The 25,095-nt window shown below is 34.1% G+C and overlaps 1 protein-coding gene across 10 annotated transcripts in view; it reads right to left on the bottom strand.

Moving 5' to 3' along the window:
* CGNL1 (cingulin like 1) overlaps nucleotides 1-25,095 on the bottom strand; it is a 47,801-nt gene that overhangs the window by 9,294 nt on the left and 13,412 nt on the right. For 8 of the 10 annotated variants that reach the window (XM_085515595.1, XM_085515596.1, XM_085515597.1 and 5 more), the window contains 12 exons: nucleotides 24,676-24,770; nucleotides 23,607-23,700; nucleotides 22,487-22,588; nucleotides 21,888-22,036; nucleotides 21,219-21,354; nucleotides 20,181-20,393; nucleotides 7,354-7,560; nucleotides 6,972-7,076; nucleotides 3,388-3,540; nucleotides 2,654-2,824; nucleotides 1,272-1,433; nucleotides 889-978 (listed from right to left, as the gene is read on the bottom strand). In XM_085515595.1, coding sequence (XP_085371721.1) covers nucleotides 889-978; nucleotides 1,272-1,433; nucleotides 2,654-2,824; nucleotides 3,388-3,540; nucleotides 6,972-7,076; nucleotides 7,354-7,560; nucleotides 20,181-20,393; nucleotides 21,219-21,354; nucleotides 21,888-22,036; nucleotides 22,487-22,588; nucleotides 23,607-23,700; nucleotides 24,676-24,770 — 1,677 coding nt within the window. The remainder of the gene's footprint in view (nucleotides 1-888; nucleotides 979-1,271; nucleotides 1,434-2,653; nucleotides 2,825-3,387; nucleotides 3,541-6,971; nucleotides 7,077-7,353; nucleotides 7,561-20,180; nucleotides 20,394-21,218; nucleotides 21,355-21,887; nucleotides 22,037-22,486; nucleotides 22,589-23,606; nucleotides 23,701-24,675; nucleotides 24,771-25,095) is intronic. The other 2 variants (XM_015872418.3, XM_085515600.1) reach the window with 1 other exon arrangement.

Raw genomic sequence — 25,095 nt, 5'->3', positions numbered from 1 at the left:
TTGTTTGTTTTTTTTTAATACACTAAGAACCTTTCTGTCATTTGTTTGAATTTACCTTGGCTAATCTTACAGTATCTTTAAATTTTATGCCCCACAAAACATAACTATGTTAATAAATCCTTCCTTCCTCCTCTCTTTTTGGGGTCTTAATTTATTGACATAACATTTCTTAAACAACTGATGTTTTTCTGTGTGTTTTTATCTTCTCTTCAGAATACCTTAATCAGTTTTTACACTTAGGATTAAAATAAAGCTTCTCTGCTGAAACTAGACAGCATCTTCAGTTCAGCTAACTTTAGTAATTAACTTCCAAATCTCTGCCTTCATCGCAATCAGGATTCACATAAGATGGGCTACTTCACTACTGCAGTTACTCTTTCAAAACTAGCATATGAGATAAACAGAACACACAATCATCTACGTGTGTTGCCAGGGTATAGATCAGAATTCCACATATAAGGCATATTATATTATAATAATATATAATTATATTTATAAATATAACAAATTTATTAGAAATACAAACAAATTTTTTCAAGCTCTAAAGTTTCAAACTTCTTCAAGAATTGTCAGGCTCATCTTACATTTTTCTCCTATTTTACAATGCTCTAAATGATATCTCTAACTGACCTCTATTCCAAAAACCTTGTGGGTAAAAGGCTACATTCTCAAGGAATGTACAGAAAACTAATATTTGCAAGAACAAAAATGAGGAAAGTTTGAGTTCTATCTGTGATATGAAATAACTTCTGTGGATAATCCTGGGCAATTAGTAACTCAATTATGTTTCTTTATTTCCAGTTATAGAAGGGAAAAAAAGTCTGCATTGATTTGAAGGTGTATATTCAATCCTGGTCATAAACCTCAAACAAAAAGTTCTCTGAGTACCTGTTCTCTGCACCTACTGATCCTTTCAGACAACAAATCTGAATTATTCTTTTCTTCATCAAGCTCAAGTTCCAGGTGAGACAGCTTGTCCTATATGGAACAAAAACAAACAAAAAAATCAATTTTCATTTCAATCTATTTTCAGCACACTGTTCTCCCATCCTTACATCCTTTTTGGGATTGCTACCTTGCAATTCCTCCTTAAACTTCAAGGACTGTTTGAAAGAATAGGCTTGAAAAGGGAAAACATCTCTGGAAAGAAGCTAACACATACTTGATGAATAGTATTTTACAAATTTTCAACAACAAAGTTATTTTTGTTTCTTCATATGTTCATATGAAATAGAAGTATTATTTTAATAAACTCTAATAAAGTATTTTACCTCCATTAATTTGATCTGTCTCGCTCGGTCATCTTTTAGGTGGTTTTTGGCCTCCAGTTCATACTCCAAGCCTTTTACAGTCTGTTCTAACAACTGAGTTTTTGTTATTGCTTCATCTTGAGCTCTCTGGTGGTCCCTCAAGTTCTCTTCCAGGAGACGCATCTGAAACAAAAAAATTACAATACGCTTCTTATATCAGAGATGCAATTCAAAAAGCTATACACTATACTATTATAATTCCTTTTTGCTTACAACTCATCTACCAGAAGTATTTTGTTCTCTTAGTGCTTTGATTACCTTTGTATGGTGACAATAATGAAAAGATGGTAGTAAATATCCAAATGGATATTCCACCTGTATGGAAGCCTTCAATCTGCTGGGAACCGCTGAGGCAATCTCCACCAAGGAGCAATCTCCAAGAGATACTGCCTTAGTGGTGGTCAGCCCTTAAATGAGATCTAGAGTCAATCTCCACCCCTTCTGGGAGCACAGCTAAATTACTCTCACCTCTGCTCCCACAGCTGACCCGACACTTGCCTCAGCTGATTAATCAGAGGTTCAGGCTGTGATTACCAATTTCCCATACAACCTTTTTATCAAATAACAAATGATAATTCTGTTGAGACTTTTTCCTTTGTACTTGTGCCATGAACTATTTTTCATAATCACATTTCAAACAAGTTTATTAAGGGGGCGGTGCAATACAAGAGAAGTTTTTAAACAAACAAAAAAACTGAACTATTAAAATACCCTGAATGGTGGGGGTGGGGAGGGAAAATAACTGAAATTTGTGACCAGTTTACTGTCACAGTTGCAAAACAAGTATAAGCAGATCTTCAAACAACTGGATTGATTTTATAGAAAAAATCTACATGCTAAGAGCCAAAGACTTCAAGACTGCCTGCTCGTATACACACCTATGTCATTTAAATCTACAATTTGGCTTATATAAAGAAGAAAACATAATTCAGTTCATTTAAAAGAGAGTCAGACTTGGGTTGTTTGATTTATTTGTTTTGTTTCTTATAAATAGCTGTGTTTTTTCCTAAACCATATCAAATATTTCTACATTCTGGATTTACTCAGCAGCAGACACTACAAGAGCAGCCAGCCATGAAAGGAATCCTTGTCATACCACTTACATACACTCATTTCTAAAATGCTGCAGTTATCTATCTGTCCAAGAAATCATTTCCCTGGCAGTATTACACTGATTACCCTAACGAAAAATGAAATGCAAAAGTACACTGATTGAGATCAGTCTCTCCTGATGAAATAAGAAAACCAAAGAGTGGTATCCAGCATAACACTGATTGACAAACTATCTGAACACAATTCTAGGTCAAAGGTTAAAATTAATCATTGAAGTTATGAGTCATTACCTCATCCTGCATTCTAATGGTTGTCAGGCGTGATTTTTCTACCTCAAGTATTTTTTCTTTCAATTGTCTCTGTACATCTGCAAGTTCTCTGCGATTTTTCTCCTTGTATTCATCAAGCTGGTTCTGAAGCTCCACAGTTGATGTTCTTGAGGCCTCCACCATTTCAGACATCTGGGAAAAATGGACAGATATTTTTCCTCCCTAATACAGTGCTATGAAAGGTTTTGTCATGATTAACACACCAAAGAATGTTTGTCTCAAGCTTCAATGCTCAAAGCAGTGTTCCCAAACAGCATTCCCATCCAACATTTACAATGAAATGTAATAACAATTCAGTATATGAATATTAAATTGTTTTATTTACACACAGATTGCAAACTAATGTTCTAATGCAACAGCAAATTGAAAATCAGTTGTCAGCCTTCGAAGCAGAGCTGATCAAGAACTAGCTTGGGTCTGCAGTAGACTAGAACTGAATTCAAACCTAGGATTTTGTTTCAATAGAGCTATTTTACAAAAGTGTTCTGAGATAGCAGTGTTCCAACTACTATTCCAGCCCTGAAAGCTTGTATTAATAGTCTCTAAGTGGAAGAAACAGCAGGTAAAGTTTGCATTTTAATTTATTTTTACATGTTAATTTATTCATTTTTTTATGTTTGCAATTTGGTAGTTCATTTGCTTCTACCTATTAAATTTTTAGCCCCCCCTGCAGCCTCCTTTGAGTGAACTCATACCTCCTCCTGTAACTTTTCAACTGTCTTGTTCAGTTGCCATCGTTCATTTTCCATTTCATTCTTTATCTTCTCCAGCTGCTCCTTCTGGTGAGTTTCATCTTTTAACTGTTCAGTTAACTGCTGCCGTTCCTGTGAAATACAACGGATGCTCTCCTGCAGTAGATTAAAAGACATGTATAATTGTTGAACCTCCTTTCTAACAGCTTAAAGATATTTTACATAGCACACCTGTGCAGCTGTAATGCCATCAGTTTATGTACAATTAACACAAATTTAATAGTTTTAAAAATAAGTTAATGGAGTTACAATTTGCTAGCAAGAGTAGAATAAACAATATCTTAGTGACGCTTTATCATTGCTATGTATTCTGAAACACTGCTGCAACATTCACAAGAAAAAACATAGTCCCTTTTCATGGTTCTATTATATGCAAACTTGGCGAGTCCAACCTCCTACTTGAGTTTTAATAGTCATTTCTGGTTTCAAATTTTCCTATATGTTCCATTTCAGGTCTCCCTTGAAAGTATTCTCAACAACAAGCTTTGTTTTCCTAGATAATGAAATAATGAAATAATAAACTAAAAAAATAAAATACATCAGTTCCACTGTGAGAAATAATAATTGTGGGTTTTTTCCATTGCTGTGCTTTTACAGCACTTACAAGCTCTCATTAAAAGGATGGCTCATTTTGATTGACACATGAACAGAACTTTGCTGCATCTGGCACAGAAATTCCACTCCTGAAGAAAGATTTGGCATTAATCTTCAAAACAGACTTTCATATCTAGATTACATTTCGAACAATCTGCAGAGCCACATTGTGTGCTCTACCAGGAGTATATGCAAACAGACCATACATTTCTGTTATCATATACAGGATGTGTGTTTAAGAATTTACCACCCTCCAGTTTCTAAATACTGTTCATCAGCAGAATGAGTGTCACTAGTTCATTCTAATAAAAGAAAAGCAGGTTATCTTACATCTCTATGATGGAATCCTTACTTCTTCCTTCTTCCTTCATAGTAAAATATCTTAATGGCCCTATTGTAAACAGAAACTACAAGATTAAGGAAGAGTTTGGTTTTTTTTTATGAAGTCTGAGAGGCACCATTAAACTGACTACCACCAGGTTATGGACAGTTCAGGCTGCTCCAACAGAAAAATGTAAATAATTAAAACCAATATAAAATGTAAAAAGCACTGCAAAAAATAGTTTTAAATTTTAACTTCACTATTATGAATTCAAAGGTTTGTTGAATATCTAATACAGATGGTGTTTTATTACACATCAAAAAGCTGTAATTGTGCAAACATTTCTGTTTCTTTAGGCAAGGTAATTTAGAAACACAAAAAATTCTTATTCTTCTAACATAAAGATATATTTATAAAATATGTATTCTTAAAAGAGAAAAAAAAAAAAAAAAAAGATCAATACTTAAAAACAAGAGTTTCCTTAGATTAGTTTTCCCTTAAATCTCTATATAACCTGCTAATAAAGACATCTCTAATACAAGAGTTAATGGCAGATACATAATCCTAAAACACACTGGGGGCTAATAGATGTTATTTTGCAAAGCCTAATTCTCTGACCATTATGGGATGGCACCAAAGGATTTTTAGAACCTTGAAAAGATTGAGCATCAGCATTTCAGTTCTAAAAGCTGCTGAATTCCTGGGACCCTGCTAACACGCCATATTTGAGCAGGCTATAAAAACCTCATGTGCCCTTCCCCAGAAGCTTTTCACAGATCATCTACCTTTACTGTTTGTTTACACATTCTTGAGAAACAAACTGGGTAGACATAGATGAGCGAAACATACTATGGCAGAATAACATCACCAGCTGATGTTTTTGCATTTGTAGCACACTGAAAAGGCAATTGAACATCAGAGCTAAGCTGGTTCAACTCTCCAGTTCAGAGTTATCAACAACAACAACAAAAAAAATTAATTACCAACATTAGAAGAAATTTATTCTACTAAATAGGGTAATTACCAGCTTAATAATAGGTGTGATTAAATACAGTATTTAAATAATAAATAGCGTAAGCTTAACGCAAGCAGTTTGTCACCTTAGTTTTCCTCAGGTCTTGCTAACCTCTGCTTGAGTTTCAGATTTGTAGTAGATAGAGATCCCTGAGAATGAAATCTAGCTTTTTCTCCTTTGAGTCATAGTCCTGAAAAGAACTTGTATTTTTCACATATTGTATCTTCCCATTTCATCCTCTTTTTTTATTTTCACCATTTATTACAGAGAAGGATGAAAAAACAAATCCTAAGAACATCACTAAAAATTAGAGAGCTTTGTGACATTTTAGTCATAATTATCCTAATAGAAAATGTAATCCCAAATACGTTCCAAAGAAAAAAAAAAATCAGCTTCAGCGAGATTGCTTTTAGTTAGATCAACAATAAACTGATAGCAGTAATGCTGCTTCATAATATAATGGATATCGAAATTCAGGTGATTTGTGCTCTGATCTTTCCACATCTGTTAAAATCTCTCATGCCCACATCTGTCTTGTAATTCATCACTATATGCCTGTTGGTGTATCCTAAGAACCACAGGACTAAGCATTTTCTGGACCTAGTAAAGATCTTGTCACTTTCCAGCCACACATTCCATAAAATTACATTTTCCAGTTGAAATCTGAGATATCCTATAGGATGTATCGTAACGTTGCTACAGCGAACATTTTTAATATACTGCTACAGTTAAGATCCATAAAAATCATATTATTTTCTTAACTAAAAGAATAGTCAAAAATCTTTCAAAAATATTCTCAACATTTCAGTGATCTTAAGATGTATTTTACTTCCTGAAACAGCAGGAATATAATTTGTCTAACCATAAAGAAAACTGCAATGTATACTAAAGTTAATTATAGGGAAAGAAAGCGTTAAAATAAACTGCCCGTAATAGTTAAGCATATTCCAGCTGTACCTTTTCTGAGAAACTTTTCAGGAGAAAGAGGTCTTTTACTGGACACAGTATAGAATAAGAAGGAAATCCAAAGAGGATTTCATTTACAGTTCCAGAGACTCCAAGTCCCTACAAATAGTTTTACTTATATCTATGTACAACGTCTACCTGTAAATATATACATGCAACCAGAGCTGAATGATCATTCAAAATATTAAAAAAGATATGCAAGAACTTCATAATTTATTTTGTGATTTTCTCCCTGAAAATTTGCTAGAAAAAGCAAATAATAAAAAAGATCTAGCAAGAGAATAAATGTGGTCAGGCAGTGGAATGGGCTGCCCAGGGAGGTGGTGGAGTCACCGACCCTGGAGGTGTTCAAGGAACGTTTGGATATTGAGTGGAGGCACATGGACTAGTGAGAACTATTGGTGATGGTTGGATGGTTGGACTGGATGACCTTGTACGGCTTTTCCAACCTTGGTGATTCTGTGATTAGATGATACAGTGGAGTTGATGAAATATTTTAACACTCCAATGATTCTGGGATTTATAAACAAAATGTACTTCAAAAAGAATGAGATGCTACTCTGTAGAAAGCAAGACTCAGGTAAACAGTAAGTTTAAAATTTAAATATTCCTAATTGCTTTTTTTCTTACCTGCATAGCTCCTAGTTGGTTTTCCAAAGATGTTTTTAATGCCATCAATTCCTTTGCCTCTTTTTCAGCATATTTCAAAGCTTCTTCTAATCGTTCATTTTCATCCTGAAAATATAGGATACAATATATTTAGAAACAGAGGCACAGCCTCCAGTTTGGCATCTGAAGACACACAAAGAACCAGAATTCCTTAAGAAGTGCATTCAAAGCTGCAAATATTTAGTAACATTCACCAGCTGTCCTATACCTCTCATTCCCACTTCTCTACATGATAAATTGAGTGATAAAGCATGTTTGCCCTTATTTGTCAGTTTTCGTTCTTATAAAACATACATTTCACAAATAAGCAAGATTACTTTAGTGACTTGTTTTGCTACCTTACCTTATATCTTTTTAATTTTTCCTTCATTGAATTTTCTTCTCCTTTCATATTATCAAATTGTCTATGCAACTCTTCATTTTTGGTTTCTAGTTCATCAACTGTTCTCTTCAACTGTGTGTTTGCCTCTGTCAGCTTTTTAACTTCATTTTCTATACTATTTCGTACCTCTTCTACAGCATCTCTTTCACTGGCAAGAACAGCAGCATTCTAGTAAAAACAAACAAGCAAAAAAAAAACTGTTTTTAATGCTTTTCCAACATTTCTGAACAGAAGTTTCACAGGACATCATAGCAAATGCAGTTAAGTTATAACATTAAAACATTGACAAAGAGTTGAAATTAAAGTCTGTATGGATTATAAACATGCATTTTTGTTTTTTAAAATTACCATTTGAGAACACACAAGGAAGATTTTGTTTCTCCTCTGCCACAGATACATGCTAAAGTAATATTAGTTTACAGTCTCATTCCTGCCATCACATATTTTTATTCTAACATCATCTTCTTCATTGCCATAAATGGATTTTCACTATCACATCCCATTGTTCAGTACTTACAAGTAATAATAATAATTTTTTAAAAAAGCCCTAACAGATATCAAGAGCCTTACGGGCATTTAAGAAATCATACATTGATGAGAAGCGTCTTCCACAACAATACAAAATTGAGGCAGTCTCACCCCATTGCTCTTTTTAGGCAATAATGTTCAGCACTCTAAACTCACATAGCTGTTTAAGGAGCTGCAGAGGGCATCAGCTTAGGCAACAAAAATAACTTTAAGAATTTTTATTACATGCATAAGTAATATGCATAAAATGTCATATATTATATATCATATATGTGACCTTGACTAAAATAGTAGGGGCACAGTGACAGGTAGAAGCATTCCAGGAAAAAATGTCCTAGTCCTAATCTATTTATAAACATGGTTCTACAACAGTCAACACCAGCATGGCGGGGCACACAGTGAGCAGGCAGGAGCAAACAGCAAACTACAAGTGCCTTACAGTGGTATTGGTGCAGCTTTATCCGCATATCATAAAACCGAGGCTTAGGGCTATGTTTATTTAACACAAGTCCTACTTGGTTTTCAGTGACTGTCTCAGAACAGAAGGTGTTTAGCTACTGAGTTCTGCTTGTATTCAGAAAGATTCAATTTGTGGATCTTTTCAGAAACAAATCAATAAACAGCACAAAGACAAAATTACAGTGAACATCATAGTTCATTGGTTACAGAGCTTTTGGCATGGCAACTGGCTGCAGCATACAACTTCTCAGAGATAATTATCACCTTAGTTTCACCACTTACCTTCCCCTAAAACATACACGACCATTTAAAGGTCATGTTTTTTGTTTGTTACTATTGAGGAAACCACAAGAGGAAGTATGTGTCTATACTGTTATGCTACTACACAGAACAAGTATGTTCTTGTAAACATACAATTCTGTGATGTGAACTGTGAACACCCAAATAACCTGAAATGGAATTTGTGCAATACTCTCTACAAAGATCCAGCTCTCATGTACAGGTCCACATTAAGACCTTAAATCAGATCACAGCCACTTGACCTAACCTAGACAAGTATTCTCTCCAGCAGCAGCCAAAGCAGATATTTGTAGGGAGAAAAAAGAAAAGATAAAAGAAAACAACAGAAGAATTATAAAGCAAGCTTTTCTCCATCATATTCACTGCCTCCTGGTTCTTATTGTTTCTTCTCCGTCCATCATCCAATAGTTTCCCTAATCATTTCTGAACCATTTGCATCTTCAGTTTCTGTTATCTGGTGGCAGCAGGTAATTACACATTAATTGCTGCAGCACAGTATTTTTGCACGTGAAATCAAGTTTATGTGTATGAAAACATATCCACAACAGTAGTTTGGCACTAAGCTATTTTGCTATATTTTATGAAAAAAAAAAAAATGAAATGCTCTCCCCAATTTTTTTATTCTGTTTCCTCACTCCTTATTATTTCCCTCACCCCAAATGGATAAGTAAAGTAATGTAAGAGTGTTTACCAAGTGTGCTCTCACTAGACTGTTTTCTAGTAAGCAACAGATTTAAAAACATGCAAATTACTTTGATAAAGCAGTAACTCAGAAAACACTCTGTCTGTCTGCAGGGTCAATGAACTTATTATGACAAGTCCTAGTCTTTCAAAATCACTAAAAAAAAAAACCTTGTTCTTCTAAGTACAAGTACACAATAAGTTTAAAAGCTTGAAATAAACCTCTGTTCATGTTATAAGTTCTCACATCCTTTTAAATAGTGTTTATATATTCCTTTAATTTTTACTGTTTGCATACAACGAAGTCTTACTAATGAGCAAGTACTCTTCCTTTTTGTCTGATTTCTCCTTTCTGGAGCTGAGTGAAAGCAGCTGAGGCATGCTGGGGAGTTCAGGGAAGGAATGTTGATTTGTCTGTTCTTTTTCATCCAAACGCCCACACAGGGCTGTGCAGTAGGAGAGGACTACAGCAGACCCATGCTGTACCTAAAGATTTCATACCTACCAACCATTCTTTGGCCCAAAAACAACCTCCTCAAATGTACATACTTGTATTCATTTATTTTTAAAAGAATAGGTTTAAAATTAGGTTCAGCCCACAACAAAGCTGTAATATCAGGAGATCTGTTTCCACCTGTCTTTTGTTGTACGCATCTTAAGATACCCGCTAAAATTTAACTAAACTGGTATTATTTATGTTATATATATATATATATTTATATTTATGTATTCTATGATCCTGTTTCTCCTTTCTCACAACGTATTTCATTAAATAAGCAAAACACAAGCTGAATATAGATAAAAGATGAAGTAATATTAAGAATAAGTTTCAAATAAAATGTATTGGTCTCATTTAAAATCCTGGAAGCAATTTGGACACGTACAAAAAATCTCCCACGTTTTCAGCAACTGCGTGACCAGTACTTAATCAGATCTCTAAGGTCTTTAATGACCCTGGCACTACAATGCTTACACTTCCACAGGAATTATTTTCAAAACAATTCTCAGACAAGTACGGTACAAAATTACATTGTATTTATTATATGGCTTGAAAGATATCAACACTAAGTAGATATATACACACACATATACCTTCAAAATAGCAGAAAAACTCTCAGCATATGTAAGGAGCTTTACAGCATCACAGTTGAACAGCAAGCATTTTCCTTACATAACTTCTGGGCAGAGACAGATTTCCCTCTAAATTCAAGTCTCATGGCAAACTGTTTTTCAGTATCTTTTCAACTAGTCTCAGATAATCCTGAAAAGCAACATGAGAGCATCTACCCTATCAGTTTACCTTACACCACTGTACACATAAGAAATACCACCTTCGGGATTTACTTCACAATAAAAACAAAAACAAATAATAAACAAACAAAACTAACCATATGGGTATCTTCAATTAGACAGTGAAATTTAACAAAGCCAAAATAAATACTTAAAAATTTAAATGTTCCTTGAGTAGACAATGGAGATACAGTGCGTCACTTCTCTGAAGGACTAAAATCACATGGATAGGAATAAATGGATAATAATAATTGGATAGGAAAAAATGCCTGTCCTAATTTATTTCCAATATAACGAGAAATGTATGCAGAGCTCTTACAAAGCACAAGTACATATTAAGCTTCTGAATTATAAACAGCTTTTGGCAATACATGCCATGTCCTGCAGCAGATTATCACAGGAAGTTCAGTTACCAAAAAACTCTGCATCTCTTCCCTCCTTTTCTTCAGTTAGTTTCACCCTACACACTCTACCTTCTATGTCATCTCTAGGCCTCCTCATGGGAAGACAGATAAGAGCATCAGAAAAGCATCAGAGTATCACAAGAGTAGATCTGCAAAGGAATTGAGCACTGCAGTGCAGTTTTGACAGACCATCTCAGGGCACCATCACAAGGCAAGGTGACAGAGACAATTCTCTGCCTCTACCATTAGCAATTACAAAATGTTAGGGATAGCAACTATTAAAACATACTTGGACACTTCTGTATCAGAGATCGCTGTGCACTATGACACAGGTCACTGACTCACATACTCAAAAAAAAAGGATTTGAAAACTGCTTGCAAAGGTACTGAGTTAGAGTGAGTTATGGCAAACGAGATGAAAGCAAAAGGATTAACAGAACACTGAGTTTAGCAAGTACAGATCAGAAATCAAAGAGAACCACACATACGGATTAAGCTGTAGATGCATACACTTAAGCCCACACATGATTTACTTAGTATAAGATCAATAAAAAGTAATTACACTACATCAATTAATTACTGCTGTTGGTACCCATGCATAAAGACTTCACATGATTACATTTAATATGTGCGGATGTCAGTAAAGCTCTAGCAATTATTTTAACTAAGTTCATAGAAGTTAAGCTGATAGTAACAGAACTGGATAAAGTTCAGGAAGTACTCATTTAAGTTGAATATGAAACATTAACAAACATGCTGTTAATATAACGTGATCTTTAATTCACTGAACTGTGGATAACCCTCTTCAGAGTGCTGAAATGAGATTATGTAAACAGGTACAGAGCACAAAACAGATAAAACTGGTTAAACAAGATTCCCAATGACAAAAGCTGGAATGAAATACAGTATATTCAGGCATATTTGCCATATCAAAAAAATAAAATAAGTGTTGGGGCATTAAAGTATTGAAGGGGATTCTGAGGATATTAAAATGGTCATTTCTCAATTCCAATAATACAGTTGACTCATGAGTTTACAGAACTACTTCATGCACAAAATTAAGGATATTGAAAACTAGAAATGCAAGTTACACACTTTTGTTCTGTTTCCGTGGGATGCATAACTCAAATATTTTGCACAGACAAACCATTATAGAACCTTTTACGGTTAAAATAGACTTCACTTTATCTCCTAGTAAATGATGTAGGATATATTGGTAAACTTTCATATGCTACCTCTAACACAGATATCTTGATCAGTGTAATAACTCTTCATGCTGCTGCTAGCATGGCCTGAGTTCTGATTTGCTTAACTCCATTTCTAAAATTTTCTGAAACTAAATTGAATTAAGCCATAGTTTTCTTTCAGTCACACAGCAGGATTAAAAGGAAGCTATTCTACATAGTAGAAGCTCCACTAAACAGCTCCAAGTTCAATTTTAACCCAAATAAATAAATAAAACAAATCTGACATATAAATGTCAAATATACATAAATTTGCATAAATTTGACCAAAAAAAAAATTGAATATGTTCATGGAATCCACATCAAAATTAATGGAACCAAAATCTTAATGGGAATGAAAAAATAAAAATAATCAGAAAGCCACAAGACTAGAAGAAAGATGCACTGAAAGCAGAAAAGTAGGAATAATAAATACACACTTACTAAAGCTCTGTTTTCTCTAACATTTGAAACTAAATAAAAACTTGCAGTTGTTCACCTCTACCCTGTTAGCAACAAGTATCTGAAAAATTCTGGGGAACATCTCATCTTCAGCTGTGTTAATCCAAACAGAGAACTACAAAGTACCATTCACCTCTGGGAGCTTAAGCAGCAGAGGACTCCATGTCCTCAATGACATCACCCTGGAGTTTCATACTTGTTTGCATGTAATATTATAGCACATTTAACTACACCATGCCATTCAGTAGCATCCTCCACAGGATCACTGGCTTGTTTCCTGTAAAAAGCAGGTAATATTTTTTAAAAAGTCAAGGGTTTACAATGAAACTAGATGTTGCTGCTGAAGTAAATGTGCTGCAGAAATAAATTGAGGCTGTTAAGAGAAAGGTTTCACAGCTAAGGCGCTTGAACATAAGAGCAGCCCTAGAAAATCTAAATTCTATTCTTTGCCAAAGAGTTCCTGAGGCAAGTTACCTTACCCAGGCTTTCCAGATGGCCTCAATAACTTCATGCCCCTTAATTCTCTTAGTGCTTGATTTGACTCACTATTGTTTGATTTCTAAAGGTAAAAGCACACAGTTCTGACTGAAGTAAACAAAAATTGTACCTTAAACATGTCAAGAAATACATGCTTACCATTATTTTTATCTAGGCATTTCAAATGGAACAAGAACACTCATGATTCTTCTGACAGCAACCTCTCTTCTTTCTACTTTCCTACAGCTAATTCAGTGAATAAAATTAAGCACTGAACTTGCAGCTACATGGAGAAGAATTTAAGTTTGTGAAACAAATGATATAATTCTGTTCTCTACCTAAGTATTTAATAGTATGTTCTAAGTTGAGGAACAAAGCAAAATATGAAAAAACACAGATAAAATACAATGTTGGAATATTTTAAGTACAAAGCTACTTTTAATAGATAACAGACTAGAAGAAAACGAGAGAATGCATGTGCTTATACAAGTGTACTATATGATTTCGTACGCACACCTGATTTGTAAAGCTCTGGCTGGCTTACGCCTACTCTGCTGAGCCCACACAGTCACAGTTGCTGGAGTTCATAAGCATGCCACATTCAGTTTTCAGCTTTGAACCTAAGGAAGTTACTATGCAGAAGAAAACTTCAGCAGAAATTCAGTTCCCTCACTTCTCATCCAGCTCCTTCCAAGTGTTTTGCCTGATAAAAACTTAATCTAATAAAGTTTTTTGTCTTCTTGTATCTTGTCTTGATATTTCTGGGCAAGTATATATTAAAATTTATTAAAAGTACTCAAAACAAAGTTACAATAGATATTTATGCAACAAAGGAGCTGGAACAACCTTAGTAAACCAAATGTATTTATATATTCTCCAACTCTCAACTTTGGTGAAAGCTGTGAAGGGATTTAAAAAAATAAAATAAAATAAAAAAAAAATCAGAGGTAGATCTCAGTACTGAAGTTATCAAAATCCTTCCCACCACTCACTATTACATCAAGAAACAGTTCTGGGGATTCACATTAAATATTCTATTGCAATCTGAGTAGAGCAAAAAACTTCTTTGATAGGAATGCAGAAAATGCTCTGTGGCTCCGCACCTTCTTTTCTACCACACCCTCATCACTGGCAAAAACATGAGAGTGATTGTATAACTGATCATTTTAAAATGGTTTTGGCTGACTTTGGTGTTTTGGCTGGTGAAATTCCCCTTAAGTGGTAGCTATACAGAGCCCAATCTTTAGAAACTTTTATGCAGTACAGGAGGAATTAAAGTGAGAGGAAGCTACATGCCTTGCTCACAGCTTATTAAACTGTTGTCTCAATTTATTTAGCATAATTCGATCATAATTTCTAAGAACATTTATATTTTCATTCAGAATAACATTAGCTGATGAAACTGTTCATTCTTTAATTACCACACTTTAAGTACAAATATAAAGAATAAATCTCCATTCAAAATGAGCTAGTGCACAAATAAATGCTTTCTAGTTTTCTAAGCATTCTTTCCATATTCATCCTTGTGAAATCAAAGTAAATGACATTACAATCTTTCAGAAATTGTGGGAAAAGAAAATGACGTGGCTCACTTCATTTTGTTCCTAGCAGCAAATGCTTAAGGTATCAAGGAAGACACAGACTGCTAAAACTAATTCTTAATCTCATGGACCATTTTTTCAGTTTGCTGTTGGATCAGTTATTCAGCTTCTTGAACTGCACGTTACGTTTTTATTCATGTGACTTCAGGAATTCAGATCTACCCACATCACTCAGCTGATCCTGAAGGAGTTGCAGCGACAGACATTCAGTCCCTTTCTTTTGACCTTTCCTGTCAGCCATACCAAAAAATTATATCCAAGGAAAACAGATGAACACTTTGAAAAATGATCTAAGCACAAACAAGGATTAACACAGAGACAGCACTTCAACTGTAATTCTTACTACCTCTTCAGAAAAGAGTTTCTGAAATCAGTATTATTCAGGTATGGTCTTCTTTTTGTAGTTCCAGTATTTTTCACAGTAAGACAATTCTTTTTTATTTCAGATATTATTACTTCAAGTAGTCTTGGGATAAGTGATATACTAACACTGGGTAATAAAATCTTCTGCCTCTAAAAAAGGAGTCTGAAACCTGTTTAAAAGCAAAATGGAGTTTTATGGCTACAAAAAAATAAAATCTGTAAGAAAATAGTCTGTCTGGCTTTACTTACTGCTTTTCTACCTTGCACTGATTATATATTTATTCATTCACTTTAAAAGGAAGCTTAGCTTACTTTAACACATGGCTCAGCCTCTGGAATTTAGTTATCATTAGTTACATATTAAAAGGGTCAGTGTGTCTCAGTACGTCTCTCTCATTGAGATACACCGCAAACAACTTGAATCCTCACCTATACTTCAGAAAGTTACTCAGTAAGCGAATTATAAACTTATAAGTGGGTCAGACTTATTTAGCCTTCTTTTCAGTCAGACCTATTCCATTAACCCGTTAAAAATTCACTTGTGACAGTTTAAAGACATGTCTTTTCTGACCATTTTCTCTAATCTAAACAGAATCATACCTCTAATACCATTTCAGTTTTGATTTATAAGACACAATGAAAGATATAAAGGCCTACATTGTAAAATTGAGAATTAAAACCCTTTTTACAGAGAGTACATTAAACAAGATTACCTAATATAAGCACAACCTAACATTTATGCAGTTAAAATATCCAAACGCAGGCAAGCATTAACCTCTCAACAAATAGCCATACCCATGTCATATTATCCTCTTAGCTATGAATCAGAACACACAGTGGCTCACATTGGCATTTTTTTTTCAAGGTCAGAAGCTGTTGCAAAAACTAGAGTAAAATATTAACTTGTTAAGTGTTTATATTGTACCCTACTGAATAGGCTTATGCAGTCCAACACTTAACACATACATCAAAATATACTTTCATGGGGCAAACCACCTGAATATACGTACTCCATCTTCTGCTGATAAGGATTAAAAATTCTCTTGATGGTATTAAAAAATAAACCAAAGCAAACAAAAAACCTACCTGACCCCACAGGCTTTCATCAGCTTTCAAGAAAAGAAGAATCCAACTCTGTCCCTTTCCCTCCTCAACTCAGGCTGAAATAGTTTGAACTGGGTTCACAATGGTATCAAATGACTACTATATGTAAATCTGGTTTTATCTCTACCACATTTAGATATGATGCAATCCATCTCAAAGAACACTTTACAAAACAATTTTGAACAGAAGCTTTCTTGACAATACATACAGCATAAAAACATCCATCTTTCTTGTGCTTTACTGGCATGTTTTTTATTCTTATTGACAACAAAACTAGTGTTCCATAATTTCTTCAGTATTCCATTTAACAGATGGCTAAAACCATGACTCTACCACCAAAAAACTTCCTTTCCATGTACAGGACAGAGAAAAACAAATCTATCTTTCAGATTTTTCACATACTCTTCTACAGCACATTTCCAGTACTGATTCCTATTTCAAGAATCCTTTTCTTTTACTATGACACTTCTGTTTATGCACTATTCTTTTTCCTACAACCTCTGCTGTGTTTGCAGGATCACAACTGAAACTGAACAAATCACCAGGCTTCTACAAGGCTAGTAAAGGAGGACTGAGAAAGGGGGGAAATCAGGACATGAAAGAGGAAACACTGACATGAACCACTAACTCCATCATCCTTTTACTCTGTATACAATTTAGATCACTTACTAACTGGTTTCCAACATATAAACCAAATCCGACATTATCTCAACACAGTAAAGGCTGCCTCAGGCAGGCAAAGGTGATTAAAATCCACTAGCAGTGTGCTGAATCTTAGGTGATCTTCTTTAAGTTGTGTAACTTGTTTGAGTTGAGCAGATCAGACTTGAGCACAACACTCAGGGTGCAGGTGAGAAATGAGCTATAGATGTACGTACAAGAGAGCATAAGGTTATTTTTATGTCCAAGTAATTCCCATTATATACATATTATATATATATTTGTTTTGTTACTATCAAGTCGACATACATATTCAGAAAGTTATTTATTGTAACCCTAAGGCTTCATATAAGAGTGGAACAAATTAGTTGACAGCCCATTATTTTTATAAGTAAAATTTGAAATAATTTTCCCATGTGCATCTTTTTACAGTCGTACACATTAATCTATCACTTTACATACAGAAGAGTCTCAGCAATGCCTTACAATCAGCAGATGCCTTTACCCTCAGTAACATGGGCAACCACAGTTTGATGTTCACAAAGCACAGCAGTAACTTTCATTTTACATTGAAGCTACATATTCCAGCCATTTCCACTAGAAAGGCACACAGAGCATATGTCAACAACGTTCACAACTGATTTTTTTTGTTAAGCTTCTGGTCTACATAGGAGAATTTACTAGCTTTAAAGAACAAATATCAGGTCAGGTAGAAAAGATATACTACTCACTTTCATCTCAGAATTGTTTACCTGGTGATTTCTTTTACTGATCTAGATTCACCTAAATTCACAACTACCTCATAGAGCTTGAGAAAAAAAAATAAATCAAAACCTTTTCTCATATTAGATACTTTTAAATTATAAAATTATGTGTATTTATTTTTTTAAGGGAGTATATATTTAGTTTACAGCACAGGAAGAAAGTAGAAATGTTCTCACTGTTCCTATTACTTGCTCTGCAAAAAATCCCTCTATTTAATCACACCAAACACATGCCAGTCAGAGCTCAGACAACCACAAGCTTCATTGCATTCTTCAAATGTGTTGATAAACAAGCTTTGTGTGTGTATATATATATATATATACTGCAATGTATATATACTGTATACTATATATATATTCTGCAATTTACTCCCATCTGTGAAACATCACTGTAATTATTTTCTTTATGAGAATCACATCATTTACATACTTCTTTTCCTCATTAAGTGTCCCTTTCCACTTATGTTTGATGAGAACTCCTTGCATCTCACCAAGCTGTAAAGATCTTTCCATCTTGTAGTAATGCAGAAAGTACTTAAAAAACAAAAAATAAAACAAAACAAAACCAACAAAACAGCTTCAGTTAGATAAACCATGATTTTCACACACACAATCTCAGGTATCCCAGATTGATAATAAAACCAGAGATTAACATCTTACATAAGATCAAAGCAGATCACTGATCTAACTCCTTGTAGAGACCTGTTTTATTTTCCTGATAGATAATTTATCAAACAGAAACAATCTCAAGCAGTGGGCACAGACATAGCCCTGGATTTCTAATATCACTAAGGATATTAAATCTTCCAGTTAAACATTATAAAAGCTACTCTAAAACAACGAGAAACACTTGAATAGAATAAGAGCAAAACTAGCTCTTAGAGCAACAGGAATGAGTTAAACTTTTGAACATCTTTGATAGACTATACTGTGCAAATTAAAAAGGAAAAAAAAAAAAAAAGCTATTTATAACTATATAAGTCACAACAAACCAGTCATAGAGCCATTTCCCAGACTATCTTATTGTTATGCGAAACAGACTCCTCTTTCATTTCTTGTCAGTCACAATTACAGTTCCATAATTGAAATACAGTAAATTACCATGCAGTAACTTTGAGAGACGGTTCATTGAGGTTAAGCTGTCACTACAATTACTGTAGAAGAAAAAATGTTAATTTAAATGTTCTAGTTTTCTTTCAAAGGAAAAGAATGAATTTGGTTCAAGCAGCTTAGATGAGTCAAATATCTTCATAATTAAATAAAGAGAAACGAGATATTTAAACAGTCAAACAATCTCAAGCAGAAGTTCTAGGCTGTAAAGATCAACCAGCGCAAATAGTTTTCTTAAACTGTTGAAGAAAACTGCATATCTAAAAACAATCCTTTAAAAGTATACTCTTCATATGAATTTATCTGAATGCAATATCTATCCAGTATCTTCCACCTGAGATCCTATTTTGCTCATAAAACACACAAAGCTTTGTAGACTTCTTTCAAGCTTAATTCCAGTTCAGTTCTACATCATGTTTACAGTCATGACTGGGAGGATTAACTGCAATTCACTTAACACTACTGAAGAGTGAGGAAGATATAAATTAGCATGAACATTTCTAAGCATAAAATTGTGCACACAATTCTGATTTATACATTTGTCAAGTGCCTTTTTTTTTTTTTTAATTTTCTAAATTAATTGACATAAAATTAAAAGGAGTACAAAAAAGTTAAATAATTGTCACTGCAAAAATATACTCTAAATTTCACAAGAACTGTTCTCTGTCAGAAAACAGTTTAGTGAACTCCCAGCTACTGTTCCTATCATGATAACCTCACAAAAAACATATTTTGATAAACAACACAAAATAAGCATCTGGAAACTGTTTCCTTTTTACTCCACAGGAAGACTGCCTGGCTGATGGTGGAAGAGAACTCCTCCATTCTGATTTCCCACTCTCTGCTGCCTTCCTTGTGCTTGCATGCTTTTGGCCACAAACAAGACTAGCTCAATAAAGGTAACCAAAAAACACTAATAAGTAGTTCAACAGGCAAGGTGGGACAGTGTAACGAGGGAATAGAATGTAACACAAGAAGCTGATAGAAGGATGAGTCAAACTGTGGAGAACTGCTACAATAACCAAACTATCATCCGAGCAAGGCACACTGCCGCTCTTAAGATTATGCTCAAGATTTCAGTGATGCCTCGAGAAAAGCAAGTAAAAAGCCCTCTGTACTACCTCACCTGTTGTCTCTCAGTTTGCAACAAAGGAAAAATGTAGCCATGTAGTCAAAAAGTAAGGAAAGGGTTCAAAACTTTAGCTGCAACAGAGAATCAGAACATTGCTGAAGTATGAAATAAAGCTCAGTATCAAAGCTACGAATCTCCTAGCCCACACCCTTATCTATTTATTTTGTTAAAAAAAAGCATATAGTGATGCATTTTGCCCTGTAAAGATTAATTATAATCACATATCTCACCTCAGCTGCTTTCTCCAAGCTCTGTTGTAGATTTAGCATTTCTTTATCATGTTGCTCTTTGAGTTTGTCCATCTCCATGTCATGGCTAGACACTTCTTCTTTTAGTGCTCCTTTTAAAGCTGTAAGCTCCCGCTCCCTCTTTCTTAAAATTTCTTCTTGTTGATCTTTTGCTATTAATATTTCTTGCAGATCCTGCTTCATTTGCATTAGCTCCTAAAGAACATTAAAACCAAAACTAAATACAATTGTTACTCAGGTGGCTCCAATGCCTGCTCTGTTTGTGTTTCAGAGAGACAATTAAGAATAAGCCAATTTTGTTTCTCACAAGCAACATACTGTTTGCAGCTTTTACAGAATGCTAAAAATCTACTGAAAAACAAAATCATCAGAACTGATTAGAATAATAAGAACTGTAACTGATGTTTTATACAAGGGGTGAATATATCTGATGCTACAGACCCACAAAAAGATTTTGACAGCATTACATGTTACAAAGGATGCAAATAAAGCAGGAGTCAAAATAAGTTTGCATTTTAACAACTCCCTCAGTCCTACCTTCATGTTCAAAGAGGTAGATAAAAACAAAGATCTTTGTTTTCTACACTGCAAGATAAGTGAAAGCAATGATAACACCTTGCTGACTTTTCTGCTGGAAAGAATAAAGTTCTTCCATAATTTAAAACAGTTGAACTTCCAGAGGTGCTGCTTCCCTACCAAAGCTATGCCTCCACACCCTTTTACTCCCTCCCCCAGTGTTTTCCCTAGAAATAACTTCCCCTTGCCAAATTGCTGGGAAAGAAGTATGCAGTCAGTGAATCTTCTGGGGACAGTTTTCAATTCTGTTCTGCTACTCTGCTGAAACTTCCATCCGTATATCAGGTAAGGCACAATTTTCCTACTTCAGTTTCTTAACAGTCAACAGAATTGAATGTTACACAGATAAACTAAGGCATGTTTTTCTTCTCCTGTTTCTTGGTTTCAACTTTTTACACAATTATTTCAACTTCTTTATCCCCTTTCTATTACTTTACAACTAACCTCAATCAGAACCTCTTTTTCCCGTTCATCAGTATGTTTTGCATTATCCAGTTCATCGTGCATCTCAGAGAGCTGGTCTTGAAGGTCTCTGATCTCAGTCTGGTGCTTTTCCTGCTCGATCTTCACTTGAAAAAGCCTCATCAGAAAAAAATCAGAGGGGATTTTTTTTCTTTTAATTATAAGAATACTAATTTGTTCTTTCATGTAGTTAAAAAATAAATAAATAAAAAATACACTTATTTACTCCCATGTTCCACACAAGGGAACAGGGCGTGAGGCAGAAAAATGAAACATAAGAGAAAAAAAAAAAAAAAGAGAGAGAGTACTTTTAAATAGATAATTAAGTGGAAAGTTAAATTGTATTCTAAACTTGGAACAATATTTTTTACTAAAGCATTCAAGTATTCCTGTATTTTAAAGATTTGAATCATGTGTAATGACAACAAAATAGTAAAAACAATTAGTAGTAAAAGGATATATATAAATCAGCAATCTTTCTTTTCCTTCAAGATATTCTGAAAACACTCAATTTTTAAACGGTAGAAACATTTCCTACAATAAGATATGTCACTGTCTGATTCTATTAATAAGCTCGGAAGGCACAGGTACCTTTAATCTAAGAAATCTGAGCTATAATTCCAAAGAATATGTTTTCTAGAATGAACTCACTCCTCTAGGTTTTGCCTGAGTTCCTTCTCATTTTCTTCCAGCTTCTTTTTTAAGGCATCTTTTTCACTTATACTTTCATCAAGTTGCAGCTGAAGATCTTGGAGGCTTGCTCGTGTAGCATCTCTCTCCTCTTTGCAATTTTGCTGATTCTAAGTTTTGTACACCAAAAGTTCAGTGAGATAATAGACTAAGCATAAATACTCATTTTTTATTATATGAAAAGAATCATATCAAGGTTTTGATATTTGACAGACAGAAAATAACATGAAGCAGAACAGTTCTAATTATCTGATACATCTACACACATTTCAGCAACTCACAGAGGATTGTTAATGTTCTTTTATCATAAACATAATGAATTCCATACACAACAGTTTAGAATGCATGAAATGCAATGAACCCTATGCAACTATAATGATTATGTAAGCACCAACAGTTTACAAAATATTCCTAATATTCAAGTCTGAAACAGAATACACACTGGAAAAGCGAACAAAAGACGCCTTCCCTTCTGTACAACATTCAATTGACCAGTTGTCACTTTATTAGAAAGATATATTTGAAAGATTCAAAAGCTTTATAACAAAACAATACAGTACCGTGATCTCTAGATCCAGTTTTTTCTGCAACTCTTCCACTTTCCTTTCAAGTTCAGTTTTCTGCTCCATCAAAGCTTTCACTTCAGCCGAAGTATCAGAAACCTACAATTACATAGAGATGCTTTTTCCCACAATGGCAAGATGTTCTTTGACAGTTTTGTTTTTAGATCTAAAATGAAACTACAAGCAGTACCAATAAAGCATAGCACCAACTGCCTGAGATCAGCTGGGATTTTTCATACAAACTAATATTGTCAAAGGAACCGCGCTTTGATTTTCATAAAGCTTCTTAGTAATTGCTGAAGGCATGCTGCCAATAGTACAGAAAACATTACAAATCTAAAAACAAACTTCAAGTTAGGCAACATCTGAATTAAATCACTAATACTTTGGGACAAATTTTACTGAGATACCTCCAATTACACAGACATCAAAGCAATTCATACACAAGTCAAGACAGATTTTCAAGTTCATTTTCCAAGGACTTCTAAAAATATGTTTTATATTTTCATTTTGGCTAATTATAGACTAGGATAAAACATTCACCAGAAGTAAACATTTAGTCCTCCTTCTTGTGCTATCTTTGCAACAACTGGACGTTTCTTCATTTTGCTTTAAGACTGAAAAAACAGCACTCATCAGAAACAAAAACTTTTTAAGAAGCAGAATGTTGATGGCATTAAGGTCATATGACTTTAAAACAACCTCCTAGATTAATTTTTTCTCTGAATTATGTATTAAAATGCCACCTCCACTTAGGTACCAATATACATCATTTTAACCAGAAGATGTAGCAAGATTATTTTTAAAATCTATATAAAAGCCAACATTTTTTTTCAGTGCAACAAACTTCTGATGTCCATGAGATTTACTGCTTGCATTTCTTTCATCTGATAAGCGAACACTGACACAGTCCTCACAGCAGACCTTTACAGTCTTTTTTAACTGTTAAAAAATAAAATCCTGTAAGGCATTTCAGCATATGATTAACATTAAGCTTTATCACTGGAAAAATACAGGAAAGAATGCTCCCACTGAAGCAAGTGAAGGGATTAAAGCTTTTAAAGCACTGGCTGAACTCTGAAATGCAACAGTTAAATAAAAATAAAATCAAATTCACCTGTGTTTTTCCAGCAGCTCTGGACTTTAAAGTCTGAATTTTCTCAAAAACCAAGTTGACTTTCCTCTTTGTTGCATCATCATTATCAGTGCTTCTAAAATACAGAGAAGAAAGCAACAGTATGATCAAAGGCACTATTTTGTTAGTATCAAAACAAATTAAAAGTGTCCAAAGTATTAAAAAATCACCGCTATTAAAAAAAATAATAATAATCTACTATGTACAAGTCAGAAATTATCTCAAAGATGATTTCATTAAATCCTCTGAAGAAAGGCTGTGAAAAATTTCAATTCCAAATGTTTTCTGAAAAATCATCACTGAGCTCTTTAATTGCAGCTCTCCTCTACAAGACTACAACTGGAAAGAAATGCATTCAGAATTACTCAACCAATATACTGAAATTAAAAGTAATTACTAACAGGTTTCTCAAGTCCTGACTACTGCACCATTAAGTATCCCTTAAACAGCTGCCACAGCTACATCAGCTACACTGCATCTGAGAAGCTTCAGAAATGCAAAGAAATATGAGTGTATCGTGTATATCTTAATTTATTCATCCTTCCTTCCTCCCTTTTTAATAAGTTGTCATTAGAAAATGCAATGTAAAAAAGAAGTTCCAGTTGGAGAACTTATTCCATGCACAGAAACAAGAAAAATTCTGTCAAACCTTAAAACACAATGTGTTTTTTTCTGTGGGTTTTTTGTTTGGTTGTTTTTTTTTAAACAAACAAACAGTAAGCTTAAATTCCCATGAGGTGTTATTTAAATCCTTCTTGGAATGCAACATCATATTAAATTTAACTCCAAAACAATTTAAAAGAAAAAAAAAAATCTGATTCACAAATTTCAAGTACTTTTAATCAAATCCTGAACAATACCTTAATTAAGTCCCGATTAGCTTTTCAACATCCTACCATGCCTTACTGGACACAGCAAAGATATAAAACTACAAAAGAGTAATCTAATATAGTACCAGCTTTGATTTTACAGCTTCATACTTTAAATGTAATTGAAAGTAAACACTGAGAAAACATAACCTCCCCTCTAAAAGTTAATTATGCTTACTAACCCTTCTTTAAGGTAATTGTAAAGTATTTGTTTAGCAGTCTCTTCATTTGTTTGATGTGCAACGTCTTGCTGGCCTTTTAAGAGATCAGGTGTTGCCTGAAAGGATAAAATATCAAGAAGTATAATCCTAAGACTGTTGTACATACAATTCTTACAATTTAAGTTATCCATTACATTCTATTCTGAAGAAATTTACATTCTGTGGAGCCCAGCTTCACTGAGATTCACTGGATTTCGGGCTTACTGAAAGAAGGAAGCTTACACTGCACCAAAAGAAAGAGCATCATTTTGTTTAGAACTGCACAGACTTTAGCATTCTGTTTTCATGCATTTATGCTTATGAATCACCACAACTTCATTTACAGTAACCCTCCTTGTCTCTACTGTCTTCTTTCAGCCAGACATGAATATGATTGTTTTC

Source organism: Coturnix japonica, chromosome 14, assembly GCF_054131305.1.
Source record: "Coturnix japonica strain WE chromosome 14, WE-NBRP24, whole genome shotgun sequence".
In the NCBI taxonomy this organism is placed as follows: domain Eukaryota; kingdom Metazoa; phylum Chordata; class Aves; order Galliformes; family Phasianidae; genus Coturnix; species Coturnix japonica.
The sequence above is the reverse complement of the archived record's forward strand: the minus strand, read 5'-3'. Positions and strand labels throughout refer to the sequence as shown.